The following is a 20,979-nucleotide window of genomic DNA, read 5'->3' as shown; positions in this document are numbered from 1 at the left end:
AAAGCTTGGCATTGTTATAAGACCTTTAGAAACAAGACTTGCTAATAGATGCAGAGACTGTGTGGAATAGGATGAGAAACCACGTTGGATCAATTGGGACAGAAAACTTTCTTTCCTTACCTGTTTTTCAGCACTTATATATAGGTTCTTCCAGATAGTAAAATAAAATTTACCGAAGTAGACTAGGCTCAGACAGTTATAATAAATGCTTTTGGTTATTTTAATGAGAATCTACATTCATGGGTGGCCTGAATTAACAGGTGAATTCATTGTATTTTGTTTGTGATTATTTGGATGACAAAACATAAACTATAAGAAAAAATTATGTTTTTTCTTTACCAGATCTTGTGCCAGTTCTCGGGCAAGCAAATTATGTTCATATAGTAACGTTTTAATTAATCTGTATTGGGACTAGGGATGGAAATAGTGTTCTGTTTATTGAGGATCTTGGGTAAAATCCAGACACACTACCTAATTAGAATATTATAAGCAGAAAATCACTTATTATTTCAGTTCTCATTAACGATGTTTCTTAAGTTACTAGGCTACTTTTCTCAATAATGACAGTTTATACAACATTTTTAATTTTTAAAATTTTATTTGAAATCCTGTAGTGTTGTAAGTAATCATTCAACACACGAATTGTCATGGAGGCATCAGAAATATGACTAAATCTATACTGATCCAATATATCCTGAAAATATTTTGCCTGAGATTTATCCTTGCTGTCAGTTTATATCCCATGAGTTACCTCATTTCAAATGAGAATGATGAAACCAAAATGGAATATACATTTAATATCAAATAATTTTTCCTTGCCAACAACATCTCAGCCCCTGGACTGAACACGGTGATTGAAGTTTTATTCACCTTTACAAATAGCTACATGAATGTTTATAGAACAGTGAGAGCTAAGAACAAAGCGCCCAAAGCTAAAATCACTCAATTTTGTGTGGCCATTTCTTCCTTACTTTGAATTAGGAAACAGATGTTGGAAAAGGAAAAATAAAAAAATCCCAGTTCATCATCGTATTTGTATCTGGGGCCTCAGTCACCATCACTAAACAATTCATTTGTTCTGGGCAGAGCTTTCTCTTTTGTTACTTTTAGATTGACTGTGGACAGCTTTGGGGCTGCCTCCTGACCCTTTATCAGTTGGCCCAGCCCCACTTCTAGGATTTTGGAGCCTGCTTTTCTTTTGTAATGGGAAGGTGAGAAAGTGTATTAGAGGTAGGGATGCCATTTGATGATTCATTTTCTTTTTATATGTGTCCTTTAATATTGAAAATTTGGAGACCCTTTGTAATGCAGATGATAGAGGGCAAATTGTAATTGTTCACAGGCCAAGAATTTAGGCTTACATGGAATTATGATGTGTCTCAGAAAAATTATAATTCCATGGTGTAAAAGTGGTAATTTGGTCAGGAAGGCGGGAAGGGAGGGCTCTAAGTGTGGAAACTGTGTTTGTAGAGCAAGTGCATTGTTTTTCGTAGACGTAGATGATCTTTTGGGGTGGCATGGGATGGGGGACTGATGGAGATGACTGGGAATTGCCTCTCTTAAAACTGGCATTGCTCTAGAGCAGCCTGTATAAACCGTATATTGCCATAGCTAAACTATAGAAACTTTATTAAATTTTTAGCATTTAAGATATTTTAAATAAAGCAAGGTACATCCCATACTTTCTGTGTATTATGTGTCTTGATTTTTAAACATCTTATTCATTATATTTATTGTTAATAAACTCTAGCGCCTTCTCTAACCAACCCTCCTGTAACACCGCTTAGAAAAGAGGGTAAAACAGTCTTTGATAGTCTGAGCGGCAAATGATGGAATTATTTTATAATTCTGAGTAAGATTTAAAAACCTAATCTTCCTTTTCTTACAATGACTAATATGACCCTATCAATGAAAAGAGTTTCCTATGAAACTGGGTCTGAGTTCTTTATGTTAACAGAAATTTCTACCAATTCAATTTGGAATCAACACGTGGGCACTTTTTTTTTCTTTTTCATGTCTTAAATACAGAAAAGCATAATCAATTTTAAGCTTTTTATAAATGATGGAGGACTTGTTTACATGGGTAAAATGACTCCATCTAAGTAGTGTATTGAAGTTCATGTTAATGTTTGCTATTTAATGACACCTAATGATATTCAATGAAGGGTTATGCTAAACTGGAGAGAAAATGTGTTACCCAGGCAACTGCCTCAGGCAGACTAGAGATTCGGGCATATGGCTCTATAGTACATATTATTTCAGCATCTTTAAGCATGAAGAACCACATATGTAATTGACTGTGAAAAATTACTGCTCAGTTACTGTATTGTATGGTCATAATAGAAGTAAATGAATACGTCATTGTTGTTGGAACAAGTCTATTGGGAATCAGTTGTAGACTCTACTACTTGAGAAGGAAAACTACAATAAGAAGAAAATAGCTGGTTTAATTAACATGTAAAATTGGGTTAATTTGAATTCAGCTGGCACAGCGGATATTAATGTTGGCTGTGTGTGTGCGCGCGGGTGTGTGTGTGTGTGTGTGTGTGTGTGTGTGTGTGTGTGTGTGTGAGATAATCTGGCTCAAGCCTGTGCACATCTATTTCTTCTTGCCCTCACCATGAATAATTTTATTTTTAAAAATATGATAAAGGCTGTTTCAGTCACTTAATTTTTGCTTTGCATGGCATAAATCATTGGGCTTATGTTACAATTGCATCAAAAATGTTTTTGGGTGTATCCAAAGCAGAAGGAAATGCTAACATGTTCCTGAGAATTGATAATGTTTCTCAAAGAGGAATCAGTAAAATTTGATTTTATATATATTTTTTAAAAATTGGCTTACTGTTTATTTTTTTACAGTGAGTGGGGAATTGTCATTGGCAGATACAAGAAAGTAGCACTTTTTGTATTTGTGCTCAGGTGCCTTTTATTTGTTTTCAAATATCATTTTAATCGTCATTACTTTGCTTCAGAGATTCAGAAAAACACTTTAAGAAAGACATTGTTCCAATTAAAAAAAAATCATTTAACTCAATCATTTTTTGTTATTTTAAAGTGCTATTTGGGCAAAGAACACCCATAGGTAATATGGGCATCTGCTAAAAGTATGCATGAGAAAATTCTGTTCCTCGGGCTGTCCTGTGCCTTAGGTTCTGACAAGGTCTCTAAGTGGAGGTTACTTTTTGTGCTTTTCAGCTCTAAACCAAGGGAACAATCAAACTGGAGACTGAAGTCAGATAAACAAAGCATTGGCCTAATCTACTGGAAGCATTTGAAGTACCTGATTATCTACTGGCAATCTACTTTATGCAGAGTGATCAGCCAGTGTGGTCACTTAAAAAATAGTAGTTAACAAATTTGTGTGCCTGCTGGTTTTTCAGTTACTGATTTCTTATCTGCAGTGTATCTTTCCATTATCCTTCTACATTTGCCATTTTAATAAAGTTGAAGCTGTGGGGGCTAAAAAAGAAATGATACATTTCCTCCCACCTTCCCAGTTCTTCCAGCTGGCTAATAATTAAATGAACAGACAAATTAACAGGAGAAAATCAAATTTTTAGTACATGCGTGTGGGGGATTCACATAAGCATGAAAATTCCAAAGACGGTGAGGCAACGTTGGGTGTATAGGACATTTTATGTATTGGGGCGAGGTATTAGAGTTCAGAAGTGAGAATGGGAAATTTACAGGTTGTTGAGGAAGAGTAGAACATACACGGTGGGAAAATTCTTGCTAGGCAGCCCGGAGGCAATGGGACACGGGATGGGAGGGGCGGGGTCTAGCTAACAGGCTTAGAGTCTTCCTGACTGATGCCAGGGTGAAGGTCCTTAGGGTGATCAGGCCCAGGCTCCCTCCCTAAAGCAGGTGTTTCTGTCTGAATCTCTTGGGGAGGAAAGGGGTAGGTCAGAGGTTCTTTCTGAGCCTTCTTTCTTAATAAACAGCTTAAAATCAATTTCCTAAAAGGCAGCCTAAGAGTGGCAAAACTTTGGTTCCCTTCAGAGTCTTCTCATCCAGCCTTAATTAAAAGAATAACAGAGGATGTAGGAAACCTGCATTTTTTAAATGTACTTTGCCTACCTCAGTTGATTTTCCAGTATGGTTTACAACTACTTGCCCCCCTTTTTTTGTCAACGTCATTCTATTTCCCTTTCAACTTACCCCTTTAAAGGCAGTCCCCAATTTAAAGTGATTTATGTTTGTTTGTTTGTTTTTAACTTAGCATACTTTTCCTTTAAAAAAAGAACACCAAGTCTTTGGATAGATCTCAAAATGCTGTTTAACCCGTGATGTAACTAAAATACAGAATATTTGTGATGCACATTATAAAATTCTGCTCTCGATATTGGTAATTATACAAAATAGAGATAATGTAATATGAGATAGTTTTTTAGCTTAAAAAATAATATCCATTAATATTTAAGAAATAATAGGGTATCTAGCTAGAGTCTTATGGAAATAGAGATTTATCTCTCGTTTTAAGAAGCCGTGATGGTTCTGTTCCTCGATGCAGTATCACTCTTGTGGGGGATCGGCCATGGTTAGAGCCTTTTTTATGACTCAAAGGTTAAAAGATGGGTTGGGGGAGCTGGCAGGATAAGGAAACACTTTCTCCTGAAGTCATTGGACAGTGTTATTTAACAGGAAGGAGAAGAAGGAATGGGGAATAGAGGATGTGTAGGTGAAAGGCATTTTCTAGGGTGTAATTTAAGTATTAGCAAAAGAGAAGTAGAAGGGATGAATTACTACTGATAAATACGCTGGATCCCTCTGATAAGGAAGAAAGTGCTAGAGGTATAAGAATGCCTTTCATAAATCCTACTTGTTGGCACAGTCAGCTTTGGGCAGCTGATGTCCTGTTTGGAGTGAAGTATAAAGCCATGGACAGACAGATAAATCTGGAAGTATGGTCATAAAACCGAGTTAAGCTCACAGTTGTGAGAGCCTATATATTTATCTTCTTTCCGCAATAGGGAGGCAGCGATATATGCAGAGGTGGTATTTATGGGCTAAATTCATGATAACAATACAGTAAAATTGCTAATAAAATCTTTAATAGGTTTTTAAAGCCAGGCAGTAGCCTGCTTGTTTGAACAATATTCAATCTGCCAGATTTCATTGGAGCCAATGAATTTAAATAGGCCCTTGGCAAACGCTGCAGTGAGATTTGAACCCGAGTGAGTGGTGGAGCTGAGGAGCGCAGCTGGCGTCAGAACAGATGCAGTCCCAGGAGTGCCAAGGCCAGTGCTTGGGTGGGCATGGAAGGCTCCCTGTAAATGAAATGGAAGGAAGTGGGCTTGCGGAGTGGGAGGCGCTGGAGAGAGCACCTTTTATAAGTCAGGAAAGGAGGCCTCTCCAACTTGTTCAGCAACATCAGTCAGTCAATTAGGCAAGAGAAAAACTAGAACTCGGGCCTGTTTCTGCCTTATTACTGATGGTTTTTAGAATATAGAATTAGGTAATAATTCATTCTCTTTTTAGATCGTGTTAAGGACAATTTACATAATTGGGGCAGTGAGGCTTAGATTGTTTGCTCACCGACCATCAACTGGCATTTTAAATAAAATCTTTATTTATGAGCTCCTTCATCATCTGCCTAGCTAGCGGTTTTCAGTTCTTCAGTAATTTCAGGGCCTCAGAGTCTGTGCTTCTGGCTGCCAGAGCCCCTGCAGCCACAGGCCACCGGTCATCTGCAGCTAGGGCCTGACTTGCCCCTGGTCTTTGAAAGTTGTGTGCTGGGACTTCTAGGACAAGCCCGACCAGCTCTGTCTAGAAAACACATCCTGGATTTGACCACTTCTCATTTATGTCTCTCTGGCTACAACCCCAGACCAGCAGCTACTTTCCGACTGGACTCAGTGCTTCACCACGCAGTCCAAGCTCCGCAGTGTCCTGAGTGTGTGTTTGGTGGGGTCACGTCACTCCCCTGCATAAAACCCTCTAACAATGGCTGTTCCCCATGTATGCCTGGAATAAACTCTACACGGCCTCGTATGCCTTGCACACACCTTCGTCCCTGTCTCCCTACCCGCTTCCCTCTGCCTTTAGTCTCCAGCCACTCGTGTCTCCCTGCCCCATGGGACCTGCCGAGGTTGGCCTGCCTTACTTAGGGCGGGCTCTTGCACTGAGGTTTCGCTTCCTCCAGATCTTCCCAGTGCTTCTTCCTTTTCATCATTCAAATCTTAATGCCACCTCCCAGAGGCCTTTGCTGACCACCTTAGGCAGAGCAGCTCTGTTATGTAGTTAGACATGAGCGAAGGCCCAGCTCTGTAACCATAACTTTCCTTGAAGACCTTCCTTCAGGACCTCCCATAAAAAACATCCCCTTTCGGGTTATAAATTATCCTAAATCCTAGGGCACAAATGCCATAAAAGCTGCTGGCCTAACCAGCCACAAACGCTTGCGCAGAAAGTACTACCCTAACCTGCCCATAACCTCAGCCTCATTATACCATAACTATAATATCATCCCTATACCCAGAAGTTCATGAATCTAATTATAACAGACTGAATTCTGAGTAACGGCATGCACAGTAGGCAGGGAGTTATAAAACAGCCAGATGTCGATCAAAATGACTTCACAGTGCCAATCCCCTAGGAATGCCCTAAGATAATACAGACCTTCCCACTTCTGCACTGTTAGAGTTCTCTTCTCTGAAAACCTGCTCCTCCCTTGCAGTGTACTCTGTCTTTTATCTCTTCACTTCCCCAGTTCCACAGGGCCACAACCTTCCTTAGTATCGCCCATCTCCTTCTAAAATGTACTTTCAGTAAATCTTACTTCTAAATCTCTCTGACCTGTAATTCTTTACTGTGTCGGCGAGGAAGAACCGAGCATCCCCGACCGCATGCCGCTGGGGTGACGCCAGATTTCACATCACCCCAGCGATAACAGCTCCTTCTCTGCCATCCCCGTCATTCTCAAGCTTGGCTGTGTGGTAGAATCACTTCAGAGGTTTAAAAAAACCAAACGGCTGCTCAGGTCCTCTTTAGACCAGTTAAATAGACTCTCTGGGGCTGAGGAACACTGGTTTAATGCATTCCTTTATTTTATTTTGTCCTCAGCAATTATCTGGTTATGGAATCATCTTATTCTCATTGCTTACCTTCTCCATTAGAGTATAATTCCTTGAGAACACAGATTCTGACATTCTTATTCATTTTCATGGTACCCTTATTATCTAGGGCATTGCCTGGCATATAATAGGTACAGGGTACATATGTGCTTGGTGGCCTGAAGAGTGTATATCTGCAAGGCATTTTTGGGAAGGAGATAAAAGAGCTGTATAACCCCGAAAGCTATTAAAGATGTTCAAATAATGGAGGCCAAAGCTCTTTTGGTAAACTGGTGATCATAGGAGACCCCAGTTCTATTTTTTTTTTTTTTTCTTTTTTCCCTTTTTGACACTCATGGATACTTGAACCTGGGTGGTCTGGTGGTTAGAGCTCTGTTTTTGGACTTAGATTTTACTTTTATCTCTGCCATTAATCCGGGACAATTGTTTGGCCTCTGTTGTAACACATGAAGAGGATTTTAAGGAGAAGTTATTTTTGCGAAGCACTCTTGTGGTTAGGAACCTTAAGTAAAAGTGGTAATTGGGTTTTGATATGGTGCGTTGTCTACAACCAAACTTCCTGAAATCTGAACAGATCAGATCCTTATGTGCAGTTGCTTAAACTTTCGTAGCCGCAGAGTTGGCCTGGAGATAGAAGCCAGGCGGGAGATGAAAGGGACCACATGGGGTATGAGCCGCTGCTGAGGGAGAATAAACAGCAGGGAGGAAGAGAAGCACTTGAGGTTGGTTATCCACCCCGATAGCCAGAGGTAGTGCGATTGTTTCAATCATTTGTTTCTTTTTTTAAGTCCCCAGCCCCACACCATTTCTTATTTAGTCCTTCTGTCATTACCTAAGTTTAGGTCCTTGCTGTTTTATTTCATATAATTTTTTATTTTGTATTACAAAAATAATACCCTATGCTTATTATTGAAAAGATTAGAAAATATGGGCAAGCAAAAAGGAAAAAAAAATCTTAAATTTACCGAGAGATAATCACCGCTAATACTTTAGTGTACGTCCTTCAGATTGTGTGTGTATAAAATATTAATTTTGTCCATTTTTAACAAAATGGATCACTTTATACAAATATTTATGTAACTGATTTTTTACTTAATAGCTTGAATTTGTTTACAACAATTTTTAGTGGTTAGATAGTATTCTTTTATTTAATTAGTCACATATTGTTGCAGATCGTGGTTGTTTTCACTTTCCACCGTTATCAACAGTGATGCTAAATGGCTCTGTAGGTAAAAGTTTACACACATTCATTAATTATTTTTCAGGATGAATTCCTAGAAGTGGGATCATAGTGTCAGAGAGCGTGGGCATTTTTAAGATTTGCCGTGTCGGGACATTGCCCTTGGGAGATCACAGTACTATTTACTCTCATCCCTTCCTCACAAGGACACCATCTTTCTCCTTCAGGCCTTCATGGCTCTTCCCTGGATTCAACCAACACATCTCCCAGCTGTAGGCCCTTCTCCCTCCGAATAATTTTCACTCTTCTGCTGGATTAAACGGTCTGAAGCACAAATTCATCATGTCACTAAAAATTTCAGACCTGTGTCTACAATCAGGATGTGAGCACCATGCCTTCCACTGTACTTGCCCTCACTCAAACAAGCCCGCATGTCTTGAGGTTCTTCATTTCCGACCCTCCGTCCTTGGTTCCTGGCTCACCACCTGCCCTCCCCAACCCCCGACCCCCCAACCACCAGTTTTTGGGGAGCAGAGGTTGCACTTTCATTTGTGTAGTCCTAGTATGGCCTGTGCCTAGCATATACAATAGGCACCAAAGCCCCACTGCAGTTGGTGGCTTCTCTTTCCACTTCCCATCTTGACTTGATCACGTCTTACCTCTCCTGCAGTACTGATATTACCTGTCTACTTGGCCACATCTTCCCTCTGACATCGTGTTCCCAATTTCCCCATCTCTCATCCTTCCTCTCAATAGAACAATAATCTTTATCTCTGAATTCATTGAGTAATTTATCTTCAGTTTTCTTATATTAATTACCACTTTTTTATATCATAGTTTTCAGTCTGTATTCTCTACTGTATCTTAAGTATCTCCGGGCTAAGAGCTATCCCTTGCAAAGTTGAGAAAGGGTGGGGGACAGGAGACCTTAAAGTTATGCTACTATAAAGAAACACTGTCATCATTGTATGTATCCTTCTAGTATCTTCCTATGTATATGCGAGATATAGAATGTTACATTGTCACGAGTTAAGCACACAGAGGCAGTCCACTTTTAACGCTTTCTCACTTGGCTCGGTATTTGATAGCAGTATGTACTATTTTCACTGCTTACCTGGACTTTAAAGGAGTTGTCAGTTTGCTGCTGTCAATGGCTTTCAGAAGGAGAAAAATTGCTCTAGGGGTTTGGAACACAAACAGTGACTTGCTTAACAACCTCTCTGGTAGCATCAGAACCATAAGAGAGCATAGTTAGATACCTGTTCTCCCCTGACCTCTGGGCAGTGTAGGCCTACGAAACTGTGACTCCTGTGTTTTCTTCCATGTTCACTGACCCCTGTTCCACTGTTAGTTGCTGCAGGTGAGCATCTGTGTCAAGTACTTTTCCTTAGATACCAGACAGAGTTCATCAGAGTTGCGTGATTTATTTTAAAGAGCATCTAACATTGTCAAAGAAGTTCAGGGAATGGAGGGTGGAAAAAGGAACTTAGTGAGCTCACCAGCCGGGTCTGAACTTGATTAAGCTTGTATTCGTTGTTGTAATTTATGCTAATACCCGTTAAATCTGTAAAGCAAGACTGAAGTACTGTTTATATGAAAAACATATATGAATGTTTTTAGGTATCATGCTGTAAGTGAATGTAGTACTATATAATTATTCTGATAGCCTTCTAGTCAGATTACCTTGAAAATCCAAAATGATCTTGATGAACAGTAAGACATTATGATTTCATGGTTCATCTATATACCTCCTACATAGATGTATAGTACTTGTATCTAACAGGATTACCAAATTACATACCTTTTAGATATCTGTAACATGCCTAAAATACCAGAGTATTCATTGGCTCGTTATGGTTATGAAACCACGTTGACGTTGCCAGAGGAGGATTTGTTAACGCGCGTTGATAGTCTTCAGGTTTCTCGTACCATTTTGAGAGAGATGGGATGCTCTTTTTATTGTACTTAAGCCTTTCTTTATTCAGATCATTAATTTTTTGAAAAACGTCACTTTTCTAGATAACACACTATGCGATTCACTTTTAACTAACCTAACGTCTGCGCAGGGATAATTTAGCAAATATGATTGTTTTCTGCGTTGACAGACTGCCATCAAGTTAGACTGGCTGTAGGGTTGCTGATGCCTGCTCAGAGGGCATCGTGGGAAGTGAGGAACGGTTCAGAAACACGTTTCTCCTCTGTACTGCCTCAGTAGTCTAGAAAACGTGAACTTGCATCTTTGATTGAAATGCTTCTGGGCAGTTTCATTCACAGCTTTAACTAGCCTTTGTTTAAAAACTCTCAGATCTGTGTTCCCAATCTTGGTCTCTGTATCAGTTTGCTAGAGCTTCTATAACGAACTACTGCAAACTGCATGGCTTAAAAAAAAAAATTATTGTCTTAACAGTTCTGGAGGCTAAGATCAAGGTGTCAGTAAGATTGGTTCCTTCTGAGGGCTACAAAGGAGAATCTGTGCCTTCCCTCTTTTCTAGCTTCTGGTGATTTGCTGGCAGTCTGCCCCTGGTACCTCGGATTTAATCCGGTTGAATTGATCTTGTTCTCTCACAAGTCCCTTCTCTCTAACTTTTTCCTCTTTTTTTTTTTCTTCCTTTTTCTTCTTTATTTTTTGGTGCTGGTATCATCATCCCTCTCAGTTACCCAAGTTAGAAGTCATGGGAATAACTTGGCCTGTTTCCTGGTCTTCAGCTTCTGACATCCATTTGCTTCAAAGTTTTGTCATTCCTGCCTCAACTGTATTTCTCTAGCCTTTGTTCTTCTTTTCAGACCTAGTGCTTTACCTCTGGTTTAGACTCCTGCCGTCTCTAGCTGCCAGGCTGTCTCCCCACGTCTTGTCTTTCCTCTGTTAAATTATCGTCCGTTTCCTCAAACAGAGATCTGCACTGGATAGTTATCAATCCCAAAACCTTCAGTGACTTCTCACTGCCTGCAAAAAAAGTCAAGATTCTGTAACTTGGCCTTTCAGATCTCCCATGAGTGGCTGTCGTTAACAGCTCAAGCCACTCTTAATCTTCATACCTTTGTCCTTCTCTAAGCACAGCACACCCCATTTGTTGTCACCTCTGTACTTTGTTCTTTCCTCTCTGTGGAACATCCTTTCTCTACCCTTCTCTCTTTTCTTCATCCTCTTATATCAGCTAGAATTCTATCTCAAATGGAAATCAGGACACATGGTTTTTAGGTCAAAGTGCCAGAACCCAGTTGTTTCACCTCACGCAAGCCTTTGACTTCTAGTTTTCTCAAAAGTAAAATTTTTTCTTTACATGCCACACCTCCATGAAACATTCACCAGTTCTTCAAGGCAAAATAAGTCACTCCTTCTTTTGTGCCCCTTAGTGCTTTATTCCTTTTACTTTTGACACTCGACTTTTGCATTCTGGTGGGCATATGTGCACATGACTGCCTTGTCTTCCCCCGACAGGATGTAAATTCTTTGATGCCAGCCAGGAATGTTTGACTCAAATATGCTTCCTTTCTCATCCCTGCCTACCCCTGGTCTTGCTTGTACATAGATTCTCAGTAAGACAGACTGTATCGTAGAGGATAAAATGTTCCGGGCAAGCATTCATCTGTAACACGTGCCGTTCTTGAATGTTCCCATGCATTTGCCAGGATGTATTTTGAGCAGTGAATGACATAGAGATAGTGTATTGAACACACCATGAGTTTTTCTTTTCTTTGTGACATTGTTACAAATATCAGATGATATTCTGAAAACAGCTAAGTTAGCTTTGTACACTCTACATAAAAACGTGTTCTCTCATCAGATGTTTAGAAGTAATTAAGTGTTCTGTGAAACATAGGAAAATTACTCTAGTTTTTGTCCTCCTTCTATATCTTCCAGAGACTTGGACTTTCTCAATGTATCATTGAAATAGTTGGACATTTAAAATACAAAATAGTGGCAAAAGACAGTTCTAGGAAAGCTTTTGTTTACTCCTTGAAAGTCAAAGCATCTGTGACCTGTCATGCTCTTCCTGTCGGATAGATTTGAACGTCATGACCTTGCTTAGAAACTTTCAGTCACTCCTTGCTTTCTAGAGAGGAAAGATTAGGCCCTGTTCTTGTCTTTAGGCCCATCTCCGGGCTTGTACTTCTAATCTCCTTTCACAGTGTTCTCTTTTATGCACTCTCCTGTCCAGACAAAATCGCTTTCTAGATTTCTTGCATGTCTGATTTATCTGTATTCCACCCCCACCCCCAGTCCTAGTTTAATCCATACATGGTCAGTAGATAGCAGTAATCTCTCTGAACCATGTTACATTATATAACATGGTTCAGAGAGATTAAAGGTATTAATGCATGACAGAGCAGCTTGATTTTGCTATTATAGCACAATCATATTTTCATCTAAAGTTTTTAAGCTTTAATTCTGGAATTCCACAATATGCCCTAAACAAAAACGATACATGTTGGGTAAAACAGTTACATTTGAAATTATAATGCATCTAATATGTCACCACCATTCAAACCTGTCATGTCTTTTAGATTCTGTACATTGTTATTTAGGTCCACTATATATAAAAGGAAATGCTAAGTGTTTATAAATGTTTTTAGGTTTGAATTTTATTTTTCAACAGTGACATTTTTTTCTTCGTGCATATTTGTGTATGCTTTTATTTTCCACAAGCTACTGACTTTATGCTTTGTGCTTGCTTTATGTTGCAGATTAATATCCTTTCAAGAATTTGTAGCATTTGAATCTGTCCTGTGTGCCCCAGATGCTTTGTTCATGGTGGCCTTTCAGCTGTTTGACAAAACTGGCAAAGGAGAAGTCACTTTTGGTAAGGGGCGTGAATGTGTGTATACCTAAGTAAATGCAAGATTGTGTGAGCATTTTTTTTTTCAAGAATGAAATGTATGGCAATATTTTTAAGAAGTTAGCATATCCCTTTTAACAAAGATATCAGTATTAGGGGGGCTGCAGTTCAACTGTCTCCCTATTTGAAAAAATACTAAGTTTTTGACTTAGTATTTGTGATACCTGCTTTAATTTTAAGGTGAGGGAGCATCGATGTGGCACAACTTTTCACAGCCGTAGAATTTGAGAATGAGACAGGACTTCTCTTCATTCCCTTTATGATCAGTAGTGCTTTCCACTGATAGAATGAGGAAGGTAATAAACTGACCGAGACCCGAAGGTGCTTATGTACCCAGTACTTTGTGTCCTGACCTTGTCCTTGTGAAGTAGCTTGAGGCCGGAGGCGCTGCACAAGATGGGAATTCAGCACGCCACATGAAGAACCTTATTCTTCTCAGTGACACATTCCCCCATAGCTGGTTGGCCGTGCCCGCTATGCTACTGCCATCTTTATTTTGAAAGGCAGAACCGTCTTCACAGAGATTAGCTGCCGAGCTTTAGAAAACACTGAAGTCTTTGAAGTATTAGGAGAAAGGGAAGAGCAGAAAGTGGTGGAGCGGTGGTAAGTTCTGCTTTTTTTCTTGGACTGTGTAGTGTCCAACATATGTTGTCTGTGCATACGAACCTCCTATAGACAGCAGTGCCCATGAAAAGAATTTTGGAGCCCTTTTGGGCTAATGAATTGTGCGTTCAGTATAAGTGGCTAATATGCCCCTTTCAGATGTACTTATTCATAGTTTCCAATTCATTCAGACCTCTTTGGCCTTTCTTACCTGATGGATTGTAAGAAATGTACAGATAGGGGGAAAATCCAGGCGATGTAATAGAGCATCATCTAATCTAGAATTGTTCTGGGATGGTTGTGGAATTGGAGAGATTTAGCTACTTCTAGTTCTGCTACTTTTGTCTCTGAGCCAAGTTAATTCTCTTCCCTTCATTTTCCTTATCAAAAGTAAACATAATAACTACATAAAGTACAGGTAAGAGAGCACAATAGATTTATTCTAGCAGCCTGCCCCCTCTCCCACCCATTCTTCCATGTTCATTTGACATGACAGTCTTTTAAAGCTCGATCAGCTAGGGCAGAGGGAAAACACATGTATTTGCCTACTTTTGTTTCATATTAGCTCCTTGTAAATCTTAACCCAAGAGCGACCATTTTTGTATTTTAGAAGGTCGTCTACCTGAGCATGCATCTTTGGTACGTGTAAGGATGGGGTGGTAAGAGAGGAAGGGCTCTTTTTTAAACTCTCAAATTAGCTTAGTCATTTGGGGTCATGGGGTGAGCACTATTTTTGCACTGTATGGAGGTTCATCTGGGGTCTTCCCATGGGCCTCAGGGAAAGCTGGCATGTGGCTGCAGATCCCCCATGTCTCTCAGCCTTGCATTTCGTCCAGAGGAGAGCAGTTACACTCTTCATCTGTTTACATATTGGGTTTCTACATAAGAGCTTGTTTGAAGCAGGGCTTCTCTGACTAAGTTCAGTAAACAGCAGTGTTTGTCAACAAGCAGGCAGCGTTCATGCTCCCACTAACGCTGATCCTGATAACACACCAAACGAAAGTCAGATGGAGTGAGGGGCAGATAAACAAGTGTCACATTTCAGTGAAATTTTGCCCTGTTTTTTCTGAGGCCTTGTTTATGTTTACCATATTCTCATGTCTAGATTACTCCTTGTGTTTGCTACAATGAAAAGATCTTGATTAGGTCAGTTTTGTCCCTTTGATCAGTTCATTATGTTCTCATGTTTCCTCTGAGGCCAAAGATTCCTGTTCTCACCGTGTTTTCTTATTTTGATACTTGATGTTTATAAGTTCATTTTGAGATATCAACAGGTGTATAACAGGATATCAGTATAAGTAGAAAATTCTAGTTAATTATTTACAATTCTGTACGTGTAGAAAAATATATTTTGTTCTAAATGTTTTTACCTGTATTTTCAGCCTGATAGTGATTTTAAACATGATAGTGATTTTTTACTTTTAATTTTTAAGCATATTTTATCGAAGTATAGCATAATTGCAGAAGAATGCACAAATTGTAAGTGTACATCTTGATAAATTTTTACACAATGTATATACTTGTTTTATCCCCAACCAGATCAGAACGACAATGGTACCAGCACCTCACTGGTCTCTTCCCAGTTACTGCCCCCCACCCTCAGTCCCAGTGGTAACAACTCATATCTATCACCATCAATTGATTTCGCTTGTTTTAAAACTTAATAACAATGGAACGATACAGAATGTACTCTTTCATTCTGATTTCTTTTGCTCAAATTTTATTCGTGAAATTCATCTAATTTTTGTTGTATTTTTACTTTGTTCTTTTTCTTTGCTGTATACAACTGTGTGACTGACCTTTTTCCTAATTTATTTTCTCATTCTAAATGTTGATAGACATTTCCAGTTTTGGCTACTGGAAATAATGTGCTTTTTTATGTATTTTTGGGTTGTATGCGTGTGTAGGTATTTCTAGGAGTAGAATTGCTGGGTCATAGACAATGTAACCGAGTGAGGCAGGGGAGCCTAGTGGGAGAGGAGCTCAGAGAAATAACAGATCTTATTAAGTAGGGCCCCTTAGGTCAAGGTTAGGACTTAGAGTTTGATGGTAAGTGAATCGGGAAACCACTGCAGGATTTTTTTTTAGCAGAGGAGTGACATGATCTGGTTTATATTTTAGCAGGATCACTCTGGCTGCTGTGTTGAGAACAGAAAGTAGAAGGGCCAGAGTAGAAAGAGAGATCAGTTAGGCCATTGCAGTAATCCGGGTGAGGAATTACAGTGGCTTAGACCAGAGTGAGGTAAGGAGTATTTTGAAGAGAAAACCAACAGAACCAGCAGGTTTCTCATGATTTGGCTATGGGCTGTGAAAGGGAGAGAGGAGGGAAGAATGATTCCAAAGTCTTTGAGCAGATCATCTGGAAGGGTGGGGTTATCAACCAGGATGGGGAGGACTGCACATGTGGCGGGGTGGGGAGGGGGCTGTGTAGAACAGGGGCTCACTTTGGATGTGTTAGTTTGATGCCTATTGAATAAGTGAGGATGTCAGATAGGCACTTAGATATATCAGTATTGAATCTGGGAGATAGTTATCAGCAAATAGATGATGTTTGAACTAGATGAGATAAAAGAGTAAGTAAAGATAGGGGTATCTTTGAATGCTTACTATGTTGTAAGGCTAAAGGTACAGCAGTGACAAGAGTAAAAAATATTGTGGGTACATATGTTTTAGACAATAAACAAATAAACATTATATAGTTTGATGTCAGGATACCCTGTTTATAAAGTAAAGCAGGCTAAGCGGGTAGGAGAGATGGAGCCTCTCTGAGCTGGAGTCTCTGAACACCCAGGTGAAGTGCTATGGGCTGTGTTTGCAGAAGGAGTTGGAGCTGTGGGAGTCTGGAGGTTATGGTTACTTGGGAGATGCTACAATAGTCTAGGCCAGAAGAAGGGAGGCCTGGACTAGACTCATCTCTCTGGACTCCACCAGAGCCATTCTAAAAATGTATCATGTTTAACTTGGCTCCTGATTGGCTGTGGGATAAAAGGAGGGTCAAAGGAAAGGAAGAAAGACCCAGTAGTAGCTACTGAACTTTTTTTTACACATCTTTTGAAAGAAGGAAAGTAACCCTCATTTTTATCTTTAAGTTTATTGGTCTTTTATTATGTAACTCTTTGCCCCTCCCCCGCCCCGGGATAAGCACTATCTGTAATTTATTATTTCTCACAACCTAAGAGATCTATAATTCTCATTTTTCTGATGAGGAAGTGGCCTTGGGGAGCTTAAGTAACTTGTAACTCCACAGTCATGGAGTTGCCTTGGTAGTCATAGTGGAGTCTGGGGAGCAGCCTGATGACGGCCAGGAGCTATTCACTGCCTCCGTCTGGTGGTGGTTATCCTCTGTGAGTTGGGCCCTTCCTTCATAATCCAGATAGGTGCCAAAAATCCACAGTAGTTTCAATCTATATCAGACATTAAGATGATTTAATCATTTTTCATGAAAAAGTAAAGAATAAACAAAATAATTAGCTAAAATTTTGTTTATATGACCATAGTGGAAAGTAATTATAAGGCAGAATGTACCTGGATTAGAGCTCTCAGTATACATAGAAAGTTGCCTTGGTTACACAGACATTCAGATAATTTGTTGAAATGCACTTGACATGCACATTACCCAGGAAGCTTTATCTTTTCACCGGTGCCAAATCACAGAGTGGCAGGTTGTGGGGGAGGTGGTCTTCTTACAGAATGAGGATAGTAAAGGAGCCCCTTGATTGAAATATGCATCCTAAGAGACATGGGTGCTGGGGAAGTGGGCGATGGAGCACTCACGACAGGTCCCGAGCAGGAGATTTTATTTGGTAGGAGTGGCAGTTCAGTGTCATGAAGAGTTCTTTAGAAGTCAGGGACAGGATCCAAGTGATGTTTGGAAAAAATGGTTTTGTTGCGTTAACTGGAGTGGGGCAAAGCCGGAGGCAGAGGCGACTGTGATCATTGCGGAAGCTTCTGAGGACCACTGTGGAGCAGCATGTGATCACTCCCATATCGTGAGTGGAGGAACTGAAAGTAAGGGTTTTAAATCACTGATCTGTCCTCTGAGCAGGTTAGTGCAGACAGGTTGTGAATGGTAGTTTCCCAAATACTTTCATTATTTCATCTTTCTTATTTGATGATGTTAGGAGAGCAAAAGCATTTTCATTATGACCTTAAGAAAGTAAGTGTGTAAGTGTGTGTGTGTATGTGTGTTTAATTAAACTATTACTCTGATATGTTTAGTGCACCCACCAGATGGATTTTTTCATGATGCTAATTTAACATTAACTATTCCTACTTGCCAATATTTCTTCAGTTGTATCTGCAGTGGATGATCGTAATAACCTAGCTCAATAGTAGTGGAGGACCTGAATGTTACTTTTGTACAGTGAAAGTCACAATCAGATCCCCTGAAAATTCACAGTATTCTATATCACAGCACTTCTTTAGGTTGAAATCTAAAATTTTTGTTTACGTAATGCCATTACTCTTCCTTGACTTCTCTTTTTCATTACAGTGAATAAAATTTCATAAAATGTTTTAATGTAATTTTAAAGTTATTCTTAGTATATAAACATAAGCACTTAATTTCATTATCTATGTATGATTGTGGTGGTCTGTATGGGGATGCAGTTTTTATTTCATTTTTATTATTTTTGTGAATAAATATTTTTTATTGAAATGTAATAGGCTTATAGAAAAGTGTACGACTCATAAGCGTATAGTTCAGTTGTCATAAAATGGACACATCCATGTACCCACTGCCTGAGTCAAGAAATAAGACATTTTCAATGTCCCTTAAGTCTCCCCTCCCAGGTACCACCTCCTCTTTCTCCCCAGCGATAGCTGTCTGGACTTATAAGTACAGAACATACATTAACTTCTTCTGTTTGGGGGCTTTATTTAAATAGAACCATACAGTATGTATTCTTTTATATCTGGTTTCTTTCACACATGTTATGTTTGTGAGGATCATCACTGTCATTGTGTAGCAGCAGTTGGTCATTTGATTTCTGTGTGTTATTTGATTGTATGCATGCACCTGGTGATGGGTCTGTGGGTGTTAACTGTTGGGTATGTGCATAGTGCCTAAAGGTTTTCCAAACTGCGTGTGCCAATTGATGCTTCTACTGGCTCAGATCATAGAATTTGAATAATTATTGGAATGAAATGGTCTCTAATAGTGAAGTGTTTGAACACTCCCAGGAGAAAAATTACATACCAATACTGATTAAGCTTATTAATACTTGTTTTTGAAAATATCACAACACTACTCGTTGGTGATTAGGACTCTGGAATTTTCTCATCTATCATTTGATACAAGGAAGAACAAAGGAATTTTTACTAATTTCTGTTTCTCCAGAGAACTGACAGTGGTTGGGAAAAAGTAAAACTTTAAAATTATTGAACTGTTGTTTTCATTTTCTTTTTTACTCCTTTGATTAAGCAATATTCTAATGATAAACTCCTTTAGCTGCTGCAATGTTCTTGAATGTATAGTACTTTCTGCTTTGAGCAGAAAGAAGATAAGTATTTATTATTTATTCTCTAATGTTTCTGTTTCTCCTTTTCTTTTCTTTTTTTTCTAATTCTCATTTACAGTATACATTTTATTTAAGAACCTTGCTTCTATGGGCTATCCATCACAATACACTAATCAAAAGCTATTTCTTTGGGGGAAAACAAACATCGAACACTAACTTTAGAAATCTGAATGTCTTCGAACGCTTTTCTACTAGTGTCCTGATATTTTGTTCTGTTTTAATTCAGTTCTGGAAAATACATTTTCCCCATCCAAAATGTTACAAAAATGCAGGGATCCTAGTTGGTGATGATGTGAGTTGATGCGGAGAGAGGTACTAACCAAAGTAGAAGATCAAGAGAATCAAATGAGGTCATATATTTGATAGTACTTGGTAAAACTGAAGGTGTCATCATTGTCCTCATCATCGTTGTCGTCATCATCATCTTCATCGTCGTCATCATCATCATCATGAGGAGAGTTTAGTTTTTATAAGAGGAGGAGGAATAAACATTCTAAGTATAGTAGAACTCTTAATCACAGTGGGACCAGTGCTGCCCCGTAGAAATATAATGTGAGTCACAAACGTAAGTCATGTATGTAATTTAAAATTTTCTAGTAATCACACTAAAAAAAAGTAAAACGAAAGATGAAATTAATGTTTTTTATATGACCCTTTATATTTAAAATAGTATCATTTTAACATGGAACTAATATAAAGATGATTAAGATATTTAACATTAATTATTTATACCAAGTCTTCAAAAATCTACTCTCTATTTTATGCTATAACACATCTCAGTTAAAACTAGTCACATTTCCAGTACCCAGTAAGCCCCACAGGTTGGTATTGACTACCACATTGGACAACACAGGTTTGGGGCTTTTCATGATAGAATAAGAGAATGTCCCACACTCTACAGAGTGGACATGATTTATTCATGCTTTTAGGAATATTCCACTATACCACATACTAATAATGGGTTGTTAGTCTGTTTGAGATATAGGATTTTGAGTTTCTAAAATGAGTGAGAAAGAGCTCTGAACTTTACTACTGAAATTCATTGTTTGAAACTAACAACAAGACTATTTTGCCAGATTATAAATGACAACTTTTAAATCAGAGCCTTGACAGCTATAAGAGTTCGATGTATTCTGGGTAATTTGTGTACTCATGAGCAGCAGCAAGGGTCCCATCTGGGAATGCAGTTTTAAATTGAACGTTGAAGATGCGTTCTCAACTCAGGGGTTTAGTTGAGTGTCAGAGAGTCCGTGAATGGCCACAGTTGTTAGTAATATTTTGTTTAAATGAGTATTTGCTTTTAGCAAAGCTTGAAAGGGGATCAGTGATTCCTGTTTATGTCAAGCATTGTATGAAAAAGGATTCTCCTATTAGACAATCATAAAGCCTAAAAATTTTAGTTTATTAAGACTCTGAGAAGTCCCACAAAAGAAAAAAAATCTATTTAACTTTGTCCAACTCATTTGATTAGAACCTTTCTTTTGTGTGTGAGACCTAAACGAAATTCACAGAACTAATGAGATGACTTCTAATGTTCTTCTCAAGTTAATTCTATGACATATATGTTGGTATTCAGAGGGGCCTTTTCTGGGTGCACGGTTAGATTTTGCCTGGGAACACCCGCTATGTTGCAAATGAAGGTGGTATGCTTTGGGAAAATGGACAGGCTAGATGACGTGAGGAAATATGGGGAAACAATCCACTTCAATCATTTTGATTCAAGTGGCAAAAATAATGACAGTTAAAAGTATGGAAATGAGAAG

The 20,979-nt window shown here is 38.9% G+C and overlaps 1 protein-coding gene across 6 annotated transcripts in view; it reads left to right on the top strand.

Annotated features, from left to right (window-relative positions):
• The window catches only part of SLC25A13 (solute carrier family 25 member 13), a 165,391-nt gene that overhangs the window by 46,985 nt on the left and 97,427 nt on the right, over window positions 1–20,979 (top strand). For 4 of the 6 annotated variants that reach the window (XM_006911925.3, XM_006911924.3, XM_025046834.1 and 1 more), the window contains one exon: window positions 12,943–13,058. The exons of the other annotated variants lie outside the window; for them this stretch is intronic. In XM_006911925.3, the coding sequence (XP_006911987.1) occupies window positions 12,943–13,058 (116 nt within the window). The remainder of the gene's footprint in view (window positions 1–12,942; window positions 13,059–20,979) is intronic. 6 annotated transcript variants of the gene reach the window in all.

Source organism: Pteropus alecto, unplaced genomic scaffold (assembly GCF_000325575.1).
Source record: "Pteropus alecto unplaced genomic scaffold, ASM32557v1 scaffold21, whole genome shotgun sequence".
Lineage (NCBI taxonomy): Eukaryota > Metazoa > Chordata > Mammalia > Chiroptera > Pteropodidae > Pteropus > Pteropus alecto.
Note: the sequence above shows the minus strand (reverse complement) of the source record. Positions and strands in the feature narration are given on the sequence as shown.